The sequence below is a fragment of the Asparagus officinalis genome, chromosome 6, assembly GCF_001876935.1.
Source record: "Asparagus officinalis chromosome 6, Aspof.V1, whole genome shotgun sequence".
Taxonomy (NCBI): domain Eukaryota; kingdom Viridiplantae; phylum Streptophyta; class Magnoliopsida; order Asparagales; family Asparagaceae; genus Asparagus; species Asparagus officinalis.
Window position 1 is genome coordinate 4,455,263 of NC_033799.1, and position 13,753 is coordinate 4,469,015.

Below are 13,753 nucleotides of genomic sequence, written 5' to 3' on the forward strand. Positions count from 1 at the left end.
CCTATTAGAGCAGATAGACCCCTGAGTGAAAGTTTCCTCCAGTCAAAAAAAAAAAAAAATCATTCAGGGGATCTATCTGCAATTAACCCTATCTTAAAATGTAGAAGTAATAAGCTTCAATTTTTATACCTAGCTCTGAACCTGCAAGCTTGACATATAAATTCTCCCCTCCACTTGAGAACATATAAATATCCACCAAATCGCCACCCCATTTCAAGCAGCCAATACCCGTTACGAAAGAATAGGCCTTGCAAGAACAATTAGCCAAACAAGTCTGCTCACAACGGCTAATGCTACCTGAATTTTGATCCCAATCAGATAAATCAGGTAGCTTTACTCCTTGTAGCATCAAGAATCCATCTTGCTCTCCTTGGTCACCATTGCTCGTATTTCTCTCACAACTTAACGTGGTTCTTCTAGTGCATCCATTTGTCCAATTTCCGTTTTCCCATTCGTCAATAGACTTTGGTACAAAACCCTGTAAACAAGTGCATATTGGTGTGTTTTCCTTGGTGCAGCTTCCGTAATTTCCACATTTGTTGTAGAATTCACATTCTTGGGTCGGTTCTGCCCAATCTTCAGACCATACTGTTGCGACTGATGCTTTGAGAAACCAAACCAACGAACGCCGAGAGAAAGACCAAACAAAACACAAACACCAAGGTTTTACGTGGTTCGGCAAATTGCCTACGTCCACGGAGCAAGAAGGGGGTGGGTTTTCACTAATAGAGAAGGAGAGTACAAATTGAGATTACAAATCGCTCAAACGAACCAACTAATCTCACCAACAAATCTCTCAATCTCTCAACCAATAACCCTAACAAATAGCTCAGAAAGATCTCTCTTTTTCTGTGCTCCAAAACCCCAAAACTCTCCTCACAAAACCCTCAAATCGTATTGGTATTTATACCAAAACAGAAACCCAAACAGACTGCAAATAGGAACCTGAACTTTCCAAAAAACCCGTCATAAGTCGACTTATCAGTCTGCATAAGTCGACTTGGCAGAGCGAAAAACAGCAACTGGAGAAGAGATCATAAGTCGACTTATCAGACCTGATAAGTCGACTTGGCAGAGCAAAAAACCAACAATCCAGAGCAGAACGTAAGTCGACTCATGCACCAACATAAGTCGACTTACCATAAGTCGACTTATGCCTGTGCATGAGTCGACTTATGACCAAAAATCTGCTTTTTCCAATTTTTCTCCACAATTCTCCACCTCGGCGAAGTTTTCCCAAAACTGAGCCGACACCAACCAAACAAATGCCTCACATGCTGAGACCCAAATGAGAGTGTGAACACTCACCCCAAATGTCGATGTCGCTCACCAAATCGGCTGCATCAAAATGACTGCCTACGTATCCTTTGCCCAAGGAATCAAGCCTTCACGTAGTTCACCCAAACGGCCTCCAAAGGCCCTCAATCAAATAGAAAAGTCTGCAACTCTTCTCCAATATCACCAAACGATCTGCAACTGATAGTATTCCCAATGACCCCAAATTGAGACAAATCAAACACCTCCACCTGAGGTAAACCAATGGCCATATCCAAACTATATCTACCAGCTGCAACTGAATCCAAAACCAATCCATCATCTGCATCCAAAACCAAATGATCTCCAACCTGTGTCACCTTAGCTGGAATCCCAAATGACGCAGTATGATCTGGAGTATGTGGAGTAATCTCCACCCAACGTGGAGTAGCATCACTCTCCACCTGCTGCGATATCCAAATGACCTGATCAACACTCTCCACCTGCCGAGAGTCAAAAGTGACATACCTGCTCAGAACAAAATCAGAAGCTCCCAAACGATAATCAACTGAGCCTCCGAACCCCAAACGCGCAATCGGATCCAATCTCACATCCACGATGTGACCAAATGCTGGGTATCCAAATATCCGACGCGACCCAAAATCTGAAGCAGCTCCACCAGATCTAATAACTCCTAAAGCAGCAGTCGGCGACCTATGCATAAGATGACCCAAATATGTCGAAGCCCGCACACCAATGCCAATGCTCGACATCAAACGCCGATCCTCCTCCAGAAAGGAACGACCCATCGAAACTGTCATCTCATCTCGTCGCCCCAAAGTCTCCACACCAATGAAGTGTCTCCTATTGCCGTGAGCTCGGCACCAACGCAAGAAAGGACCCCTACCAAAGCTGAAACAATGAGTTACCTTTCTGCCAATACACTTCTTCCAATTGTTGTTGACTTCTAGGACTTTACACCAACGGGAACTGGTCGCGACCCAATAATGCCTAGAACAATCACCAACTGTGGAAACCAAGATACGATTACCTCCCAATGATGCCTCCTTGGAAGGCCCCCAAATGCCTGACTGAACACCTCCAAAAAGACCCCTCGCTCGATGGATAGAAGTGCCAAACTCCACCACGGTCTCGCTCATCCTAATGTGCTCACAGGACTTCAATCTGCAGGTCATAGCACTCCTCAACAACCAATGCACGGTATTACCAATCATATACCCCAGCACCAAACAATGCCACAGTCTAGCCGAATCTGATGAAGTCGTCATTTCCCTATCAATCACCGTGCTTCCGTGCAAATAATACAAATTTCTTCTTCTGACGCCCTTCATCACAATCATGGACCCAAATGTAACCTTCAAGCGTGCATCCGCCAAGGTCACCCTATAGCCAGCTGCCTCCAAAGCTCCAAGTGAAATGATGTTCTTCTTCAACTGAGGAACGAACCTCACTCCAACCAACTCCCGAATCACCCCGTCACTCATCCTGATCCGAACAGTACCAATACCACCAATAGAGCATTTGTGATCATTCCCCATGAGCACGAAATCCCCTCTTTCCAACTCCTGAAAGCTGGAGAACCAATCCCTCCTAGGGCAAATGTGGTATGTAGCACCCGAATCCAATATCCACTCTGTAGAGTAGGCAACACAAACTGACGGCAGTGCAGATAACGAGTAGCCCGAAGAATCCGAATCTGAATCGTTGCCACTAGCCTTGACAACATTCGCCTCTGAAGCTTGAATAGCTTTTCCCTTATTCTTCCCGGCTCGATCAACTAACTTTGGGCAATCGGCTTTCCAATGTCCATCTTCTTTGCAAAAGGCACATTGATTCTTACGAACTCCAAGATGTGCCCCTCTAGACTGCGACCTCCCACTACGGTTTGGACCCTTTGCTCTTGCGACCAACGCCCCCGCTACCGGCTCAAACGAAGTCTCCTTATCCTTCTTTCGAAGCTGATAATTCACAAGTGCAGCGGTGACCTCACTATACGAAAGAGATGCCTTCCCATTAATAAGAGTAAGAACGAAGGTCTCATATTCCTCGTCAGGCAAGGAACTCAATAGCAACAACGCCTTGTCCTCATCTTCAATCTTAACATCCACATTCGCCAAATCCGCAAGAAGCTTCGTGTAGTGGTTCATGTGATCACCAATGGAGGTTCCTTTCTTCAACTGGAAGCGGTAAAGCCTCCTCTTCAAATGCAAGCGATTCTCCACACTCTTGGTCAAATACTTGCTCTCAAGGATCTCCCAAATCTTCTTTGCAGAAGTCTCATTGATCACATCATACTTTAGATCTTGAGTGAGACAAGACCTAATCACACCACACGCCGTTCGATTCATCTTTTTCCAAACCTTCTCATCAATGTTGTCCGGTTTCCCGTCCAACTCCAACGTATCTTCCAAATTTTGCGCGTTGAGCGCATCCATGACTTCGCATCGCCAAAGTCCAAAATTGTTTGTGCCATTGAACTTTTCCACATCAATCTTCATTGAGTGGATATTCAAGCTTTGGACGGTCTTCACGCCGGAAGTACTGCCCACAACTCCTTCTTTCTCGGCCATAATCCTCAAGGCACCACCAAACCAATGCGGAAACAAACGAGAAATAGATCCAAACTGAAAAAGACGAGATTTTTACAAAAAAAGATCCCACCTTTATCACCAAACGAAGCCCTAGATGAACTTCCAAAGCGATCTACTCCTCCAAATAGCCCAAGCGTTGCCCGTGCTCTGATACCACTTGTTGCGACTGATGCTTTGAGAAACCAAACCAACGAACGCCGAGAGAAAGACCAAACAAAACACAAACACCAAGGTTTTACGTGGTTCGGCAAATTGCCTACGTCCACGGAGCAAGAAGGGGGTGGGTTTTCACTAATAGAGAAGGAGAGTACAAATTGAGATTACAAATCGCTCAAACGAACCAACTAATCTCACCAACAAATCTCTCAATCTCTCAACCAATAACCCTAACAAATAGCTCAGAAAGATCTCTCTTTTTCTGTGCTCCAAAACCCCAAAACTCTCCTCACAAAACCCTCAAATCGTATTGGTATTTATACCAAAACAGAAACCCAAACAGACTGCAAATAGGAACCTGAACTTTCCAAAAAACCCGTCATAAGTCGACTTATCAGTCTGCATAAGTCGACTTGGCAGAGCGAAAAACAGCAACTGGAGAAGAGATCATAAGTCGACTTATCAGACCTGATAAGTCGACTTGGCAGAGCAAAAAACCAACAATCCAGAGCAGAACGTAAGTCGACTCATGCACCAACATAAGTCGACTTACCATAAGTCGACTTATGCCTGTGCATGAGTCGACTTATGACCAAAAATCTGCTTTTTCCAATTCTTCTCCACACATACCTGTGATTGTGAAGATATCAAAATTTGCGCGTGTTTATGATAAATGCAATACTATGTTACAGGCTTCTTATTAAATTTTGCAAGACGCGAAGAAGATGTATAAGTTGCAATTGTTTTTGTATATGCCTATTGAGTCTGTAGTCCGTTATGTAAATGAATGTGCCGAACATTATCTGGAGATAATTTATCTCTTTTAATTGAGAAAGATAAATGCAATCTTCATATTGTAATTGTAGCTGCAGAACTGAATCATGGATATTCTAGTGGCTTACAGATTTAGTTAGTACATAATAGATTAAATTGCTAATTCATATTATATAACCTTTTTTTTTAGGGAAAAAAGATCTCATATATAGCTATTAGTATATATTTTAAATTTTCTCACCAAAGATCAACTGATACTAATTAAGCGTGAACTAAATTGATTGAGTCTAAGTGTATGAAGCGTGTCGATTTCAGGAATTCTTCAGGCTTTCCAGGTGAGTAATATACTTTACAGTGCATAAATGTAATTCAAAAGCTATATAAAATTGGGTATGAAAAGTAGCAATATTTTCCATGGACATCAGTTTAGATAAAATCATATACGAGTTCTAATAATCTAATGATAATAACAAAATTACCTGTGTATCACTCTGCCAGATCAAATGCTTCAAACTCCCATCCCAAGACAGAACATATCTATGAGAAGCATTGAACGCCGAATAATAAAAATACATCTTCCCTTCCTGTTCAAAGTTACTAAGCTTGAATCCATAAATATACATCGGAAGCATCCCTCGAACCCCAATAAACACCTGCCCATTCCATTGCCCAGATCGCCACCTAGGCTTTGTCCCCTCCCATATAAATATCTGTGTCGATCTATCAGGATCAATTCCCATAGAGTAATTTCCTTTTTCAGGATCGTTCGGACTCTTCCACGAAGTAAAAAGTTGGTTGACATTTGTTACCATATCGAGCCCATCCTTCATACCTGGTAGTGGGCAAGAACAACATGGTAATAATCGAATTAAGCAATAAAATCATGATAAAAGCATATTGTTGGGAGTCGCTTTGGTAAGTTTCATTGTATAATTTGTATTTAAGGTATTCGGCCAGTTGGTCTTTCACCTGTCAAATATGTGTCCGTAGGATAATCAAAGCTCTGCCAGACAACATTCCACGAATCATTAAGCTGAAGATTTCCATTGTCTAATAACTGAACTGTCATTTCCTTTGAATTTATAGAGATAGTAACATTAGATGACCAGAGAGTTATATTTTCTCCATTGACGAGGATCAAATTCCCACTTGCTGAGATTCTCAGGGACCCTGATCTGTCAAGAACAGGAGACTGTCGGTTTGCTACCCAGAGGACTGTGTCAGTGGAGAAATTATGGTACCAGATGCCAACGTAGCGCTTTGCTGAACCTTGCGGACTGAAGAAACCCAGTTCGAAGATTTGGCCAGATGAAATGAGGGTGCTGCCGTCAGTGAGGGGTTGGGTTGGAGTTAAGCTGTCCGTGGATAGTGTTCGCAGGAAGAGGGAGGTGAAAGAGAGGAATAACAGCAGAGAATTCATGGTGTCGTGAGCTTAAAGAAGATGGAGAGGTTTTCTTCTTATTGATCATTTTGTCTTTTATGAAAGTACAGTATCCAGATTGCGTGTGTATGTGCATGTGCACGCGTGTGGTTTTCTGTCAAGACCTTGACAAAGAACCTGGTTTAGTTACACAAGAAAAATAAATAAATAGATAAACTTAATTCTTATCACTGAACATTGAAAAAAATTTACTTCATGGATAAAAGTAACCTGACACATGTATCCATTTTAATTGCTTTTAATGCAAGCCTGCCAAAAAGTTTAGAAGCATACAAGTATGTGGCTTAGATTAGCTGTGTAATTGTTACTCATTAAATAATCTATTAGTTTTTGAAAAGACGAAAACTAAAACAAAGAACATACCTCCTTATTTTTAGAATATGCATTTTGCAAAAGAAATACTCTTCAAACAAAACATAAATAAAAGGATGATCTCTCGTAAGCTGCAAGAAGTTGTAGTTTACATTCGCATGCATTGCGCAAGTAAAAGAATCTAGTGATGTATATGTTTCAGTTACAATGCGTTACCTGTGGTTAAAATTACTTCCCCCCTGAGTAAAAGTTCCTGAATTGTTTCTTAGGCTTGTAGATTATTTTAACATTTAGAATTAAAGTAGCGTACTAATTGTGCAACTGGCCGATTAACAATAATCTTCAGACTTTTCTGCATTCCATTTCAAAATTAGAGAGAGTGTAGACTTCAGAGAAGCTGTTCAATGGGATCATAAAATAAATCTAGTATGCATTTGAATAAGTAGTTGAATATCAGGTTTCTTCTGATGACCAAGGCAACCTTTTGCGAAATGAAATTATGACTTGGTCAAAGGCTCTACCACAATTCCACCATTTTTTACCCCACAATTATTTGACATGTATACATTATTAGTTATGCACTTATCAGTTACATAAAACTTCAGGGAAATGTCTGACATCATACTAACTACTAACATAGTGACTTTATGGTTATTTTCTTATGGAGGAATATTTTTATGGAAACATTCAACTTCTGACATTCTTTATCCTTCATTAAATACATAATATGATGCAGCAAAGTGAGGGTTTCAAGGAAAACTTTTCCTTTTTTTCGACAGTTTTTTTTTTTGTGGTGGTTAAATTGCAGATAGCCCTCCCTATCTACACATTTCCTAATACTTACCATCCCTCTACTCATTTGTGTTAGTACTTTAATATAAACAAGTTAAATAATAATTAAATTGCTTACCCCTCTTGCCCATCAATTAAGAGCTGCTAAACTTTAATAAAAACGAGTTGAATGATGATACACGCACTATTAGAGATCATATGATATTAATTATCTAATTATTAGTTTCTTTGACTTCTCATCTCCTGTGATGGAAAACAAAAATAGGGATCATACCTTGCAAAGACCTAGAGTTTGAGATGCAATGCATAACTCATCAAGCTTCGAATCCCCTTATCGATGAATCGACAAACCTCTTCATGCTTCCAGGCCTGCGTAGTACGCAAAAGTTAGAACATTTGGAAGGTGGGAGTATTTTAGATGCAAATTTACAAGAAACTCTCTTCATTTATACCATTTTTAACAAGAAATCTCGACATCCTCTTCTTGCATGATCAATAATGGAACCATTAATTTGTTCTTCAGACGTTTGGATAGATATTTCTTTTTTCTTCTTTTTTCCCCCTCTATTTTATAAACCTGATTTTCCCCAAAGATTTCCCACAATACCCATTAACTTCTGCTACTTTTTGGGCCCATTAGTTCCCCACGGTTACCGTCTTCCCAATATACGGGTCGGATCCAATCCAACTCCAACCCAAAGCCCGTTTAAATCCCCTTCGTGTCTTCTCCTCAGCTATAGTAGTAGTAAACCCTACCCCCCTCAAAGATTCCAAAACCCTAACCGTTTAAATCCGTCCTCCATTCTCTCTCTCTCTCTCTCTCTCTCATCAATGGAGCTCCTTCGCTCTCATCTCTCTAGGGTTCGAATCCCCGAACCAACGAACCGAATCTACAAGCACGAGTGCTGCGTCTCCTTCGACACCCCGGTACCTCTCCATCTCATCCTCGGTTCTCAAGCCGAAACCCTAACCCTAACCCTAGTTTACGTCTATTTGCAGAGATCGGAAGGGGGTCTGTTCGTCGATATGAGCTCCTTCCTCGCTTTTGGCAAGGATTACGTCGCTTGGAATTACGAGAAGACCGGCGATCCTGTGTATCTTCACATTCAGCAGACGAAGAAGCCGATTCCTGAGGACCGGCCTCTCAAGAAGCCGGCGCTGCTCGCCATCGGTAGTCGTCGAATCTGTTCTTTTGGTTCCTTGATTCAATTTTTTTATTGATAGTTGTGACTGTAGCGATGAAACTGAACCCTAGTTTAGGGGAATTTATTGCCAGTTTGTTTGTCGGCGATGTCTTGGTATCGGTATCATCATTTCTTGAATCAAGATGTTTAACCCTTGGATATAGAAGGGGGGAAAGAATACAATTTATTGTTAGGAAGCTGCATAACTTACGGCATTTGTATATTTATGTAGTGAATATAGCTCAACTTACTTCCTTAGTATTGGTGGGTGCTTAATGAGAAATCCTCATGAAAGAAACTTATATGAAAAGATTAAAAAAAGTACCTAAGCTTATGAAAGTATATGACATTGGGAAAACATTTAGCAAAATTATATTTTCAATGTCCATAGTCGTAATATTTATATCAAGATCCCATATGTGGATGGTGGTGCCGGTGACCTGCTAAGCTAGTGATGAATACAAGGGGTTGATGAGTTTCTTAATGAAGTGGAGAGATTTATAATTGATGCTATTGGTTTAAATCAAAACATTGACAGTCTAGATCATGCCATCATGGTACATAATTTGCTAAACTCAATCCATAGTTTGGCAGCGATAGCATAGGCCGATAAACTCTGTTCTTGCTGGTAGATGAATAATTGGAATAGAAATTATCCAAGTTGCCATTTTACTGTATGATGATGAATACTATACACTCAATACGTGCTTTCTAAAAATAATTTGATCCACAAGAAATCTGGCTCTTTATCTTGTCTTGGAAGTATTAGCATCACCAAGTTGCTGTGGTTGACAGGTATGGAAGGAGGATTTGACAGTCAAGAACCTGAGTATGAAGAAACTCACAGTATTGTGATTTTACCTGACTATATTTCTCTTCCATTTCCGTCCGTGGAACTGCCTGAGAAGGTATATGATACTTTATCTCTTGCATATTCCTTGAAGGGACCCTTTTCTGGTGAACATCTTTTACTATCTATTTTTATTTTTAGGTCAGGTTAGCTGTTGATGCTATTTTAATGGCTGAGAGTGCTGAACGGAAAGAGCAACTAGCAGCATGGACAGCTGAGAAGAAGAAGGTCAGCGCTTATGCCATGAATCTGCAACAGATTGACAATGGTGTAATTGTTCCACCATCTGGTTGGAAATGCTGCAAATGTGAAAAGACTGAAAACCTCTGGCTTAATTTAACTGATGGCATGATCTTTTGCGGGAGGAGGAATTGGGATGGAACTGGAGGAAACAATCATGCCATTGGACACTATGAAGAGACTAAATATCCTCTTGCTGTAAAGCTAGGGACAATCACTGCTGATCTGGAAGGAGCAGGTGACTTTTTTCCTCTCATCTTTTAATATCTACTGTTATTGCGAACTCCTTTCTTACAAAGTTGCCACATCAGTGACAGGACTCTTTCCTGTCTCCCATGACTGTCATGGCTGATGGAAAAGCTTAGCTTGAAAGGATCCTTAAGGGAAGAGTCGAAAAAGAAGGATTAACAAGTGTTGAATTTCTTTTAACTCATCCAAGACTTTTCATACATCCTTTTGACATGTCATGATATGTAAACGAGTAGTGTTAAGAGAACTCATTGCTGAACTAACTAGAGAATACACACACATGCTAATTCACTTCCATGAATCCTAGAATTTACCATGTCAGAGACGATATAACATACACATTTGTCACTTGTCTTCTTTGTATAGGTAACATTAATAAATCTCTGGATATGTTTCATTTTTGTATTTTGATCTATTTCATGCAAGCCAATTTTAATCATTTCAGCTATTTGTTAGGGCTGTCATTTCTCTTAAAAGTTAAATCAGCAAGCATCTTTCTAAGTCACTTCTACATCTTTCTGCATGTTAATCTCAATGTTTTGGATGTTTTTAGTTACTTTTGCAGAATTCTGACTATCTATAATATTTTAGGATCATAAAACTATAATTGTGATTTTTTTTCTCTGCTTGCCTGAAATAAATGAAATTCTTGTCAGTAGTACTTTTTGATGTTCCATGCGTTTCTTATAAGTTTTTAACATATTTGTTGTAATCAGATGTTTTCTCTTATCCGGAGGATGACAGCGTCGAGGATCCATTATTAGCTCAACATTTGGCATTTTTTGGCATTGATTTTTCATCATTACAGAAGGTACTGTCACATTTACTCAAGCTTGTCCATTCTAAATCTGCTAGTTGCTAGATGCTCATAAATTTTATGGCTTTCCTGGAAAAATACCATGAATTAGACTGACACTACTATTACTAATTTTATGCCTTGTCCCATCAAATGGGGGATTATGGAGCAGACTCCTTTTTAAGAAATAAGAACTAGAGTTTGTAAAAAAAATTTCAAACTTTCGACTTGGTATGAACCTTGAGTCGCTATAGTGTTATATAGTTTTTTGTATTGTCGAGGAGAAGCCTGGAAGTATCTTCAGTTATTGCCCGATTATTGCATATGTGATATATCCTTCACTGGAAGAAGCAGCAACAATCATATTCGCTAGTTTATGGTGCTTTTGGCAAGAACCCTTTTGCCTGGTGTCGGATTTTGGTCCAGGGGTTAAAGCCACCAAAGGAATTGGCTTATCAATCAACTCATTGCTTCATTTTGCAAGAGGATTAAATTAGAGAAAAAAAATTCTTGCACCACTGAGTTTTGCGACAGTTAGCGAAGAATATTCTTGTGGGCGGGGATCTTGAATCCTTGTTCGGTGCTGGAGATTACAATTGGTGAACAGTAGAGCTCACGAGAAGAAATTGAAACGGAGTCTGGTCCCAGAGATGAAATGCTTCTGTGTTAGAATAGTTAAGCTGCTCCCAGGTAGGTGTACATCAGAAGCGTACGAGAAGAACATGAAAAGGCATCTGTTCTCAGAGGTGAAACGCTTGTGTATAAGAGTAGTTAAGCTGATCCCAGGAAATGGGATGGCTTGTTAGATAGATTTTGACATAAGAAACAGGTGGGTAAATTCTTTTCCACATTTTACTATAAAGAAATTTAACAAATAAAATATGTAGAGTACATTAACAATTAACCACCATAATAACGTAGAGGATGCAATATTGTGGACACTCACAGGCACAGAAAGGCAAAAGCTTAATGGGAGAATGAAAACAATCTAGACGCCGTACTGTTAGCCTGCTGCAGTCACCTCCTACGAATGCAGGGGTTTCTGCAAAAACTGTGATAGTTTATGGTAGTTGATTTCCTGAAAAAAATGCAACAGAAGTGGTCTATCAATTCCTGTGACAACTTGACATGTTCCATATGTGTGGTTAAAACATAAAAATTATATTTGCATGGGGCCTAACATAGTGCTTCATTTCTTTCTTTGGAAAAAGAAACCATTACCGCTTTCCAGTTTTATGAAGGCAATTACTTCTTAACAAACATAAAGGTGGGCAACTTCTGTTTTTCTTCTACAGACTGAAATGACAACTGCTGAAAGGGAGCTTGATCAGAATACAAATTTTGATTGGAACCGGATACAGGAAAGTGGACGGGAGGCGGAACCCCTATTTGGTCCAGGTTATACCGGACTTGTTAATCTTGGGAATAGGTAAATTGGTTGAACTGGTTTGGCATTAGTTCCAACTTTAATTCTTACAAGAGCTTTTCTAATAACTGATTAATTATCTTCAGCTGCTATATGGCGTCAATAATGCAAGTAGTATTTTCAACACGGTCATTTATTTCACGGTCAGTATTGACTGGAAATCTAGTATTTGCTAATTTAGCGAGTATTTATCTTATAGTTATGTTATCTAACAAACTGACACTTCCTGTTATTTCACGTCTTCTTCAGATATTTTGATAGACAGAGTTTGAAATCGGCATTTGAGGTGGCTCCTGCTGATCCAACTATAGACTTGAATACACAGTTGTAAGTGAAACACTCGTTGCCATTCATCTGTCAATAGTGTGTTGTAATATACACAGTTCTTGTTCACTTCACTGATACGAACAGGTTGATTCACCCTGTATTATATTTAGATGTGTACATATGCATCATAGCCACTGTAGATGGTAAATGGACACAGCCTTTTGTTTATAACCTCTGCAACTTCTTGAAAACTTATTTGGCAAGTTAAGCTGACAGATAATTTGAGCCATTGAGAGTATTCAAACAGCTAAAAGCTTCATTAAATAAGAATGTTAGGTTGTATGTTTGAAATGAGATAGGTACCATAGGACTTGCCTGTTAATTGTAAATCTTGGTTAGATATTATGTGATACAGGTACGATGAAACTTGTCAGTTAATAGCAGAGTCAGGCTTTATTGCAAAGTACCGATTAAATCACATCTGCTTTGGATGTACTCCCGAAGAATGTTCTTTGTCGACCATAATAGAAAAACTGGGTTGGAATTACATATAAATATGCACTGTCAACATATATGTAAATGAATGATGTGCTCTTCCAATTCATGATAGATTCTATTTTTAAAAGAGTATTAAGGTTAAAGTTACATATATATGTTCGTTACACATATATACATACATGTGTGCACTGTGCACACATGTAGGTGCATTCTTGCTTTTTGTCACTGGTAACACAATGACTCATTGAGTAAACAACTATATATACTTCAAATGAGCCATGTTTTTTAGGGTTATTTTTGGAGGTTTTTTGTTTTGTTTTGTTTTGTTTTGTGTGTGTTTTTTTTTGGGGAGTGGGGGTGTTCCAATGTTTACAATGATAATAAAAATAAATTGATAAACATCCATCAATTTCTACAATTTCGTTGCAAGGCATTTTCGTAGATTATTGTTAGGCAAATTAAGTTTGCATTTTGCATCGGGTTTCTTTGAGGTTTAAGTAATATCATTTATGGCTTGTCCGTACTTCATTGGTGCATGACAGTATGCTCTTGTGTTGCTTGTCATTACGATGACTGCTAAATTGTTTTTCATCATTTTCTGTGAACTCACATGCAGATATTCACTCTCTTACTAGCTCGGCATTGCTAGTTCTATGATGTAACATGCATGTTAAGCGGAAGTTTACTCTTCACAATTGTTTTATATTTTTTATCATACTAATGGGTCTTGTAATTTGATAGGACCAAGCTAGGCTATGGTTTGCTGTCCGGTAAATATTCTTTTCCATCTCAGGAGGTATGTAAAGCATCTTCTTGCAGTTGACTCCAGTCCTTTTCTTGCAGTTCTTATTAATATTTTTTTGGGGGACTAATGATTTATATTTTTGCAAAAAGAATGATGA

General features: G+C 39.3%; 2 protein-coding genes across 2 annotated transcripts in view; one reads left to right on the forward strand and one right to left on the reverse strand.

Moving 5' to 3' along the window:
• On the reverse strand, positions 89-6,216 carry LOC109844789 (G-type lectin S-receptor-like serine/threonine-protein kinase B120). Its single transcript, XM_020413919.1, has 3 exons — positions 5,766-6,216; positions 5,276-5,628; positions 89-478 (listed from the first exon to the last, which is right to left on the reverse strand). Exons 1-3 carry the CDS (start codon positions 6,214-6,216, stop codon positions 89-91), a joined length of 1,194 nt encoding a protein of 397 aa, XP_020269508.1.
• LOC109845306 (ubiquitin carboxyl-terminal hydrolase 14-like) overlaps positions 8,065-13,753 on the forward strand; it is an 11,880-nt gene continuing 6,191 nt past the window's right edge. Inside the window, 9 exon segments of the mRNA XM_020414544.1 lie at positions 8,065-8,268; positions 8,341-8,512; positions 9,321-9,433; positions 9,517-9,853; positions 10,581-10,675; positions 11,956-12,089; positions 12,173-12,229; positions 12,336-12,413; positions 13,593-13,669. Coding sequence (XP_020270133.1) covers positions 8,173-8,268; positions 8,341-8,512; positions 9,321-9,433; positions 9,517-9,853; positions 10,581-10,675; positions 11,956-12,089; positions 12,173-12,229; positions 12,336-12,413; positions 13,593-13,669 — 1,159 coding nt within the window. The 5' untranslated portion in view covers positions 8,065-8,172.

Coding starts and splice junctions, on each gene's coding strand:
- LOC109844789 (XM_020413919.1), bottom strand. CDS start 6,216: ATGAATTCTCTGCTGTTATTCCTCTCTTTCACCTCCCTCTTCCTGCGA. Junction 5,629..5,765: donor TACGGACACATATTTGACAG/GTGAAAGACCAA, acceptor GCCCACTACCAG/GTATGAAGGATGGGCTCGAT. Junction 479..5,275: donor TCTGGCAGAGTGATACACAG/GTAATTTTGTTA, acceptor ACTTGTTTACAG/GGTTTTGTACCAAAGTCTAT.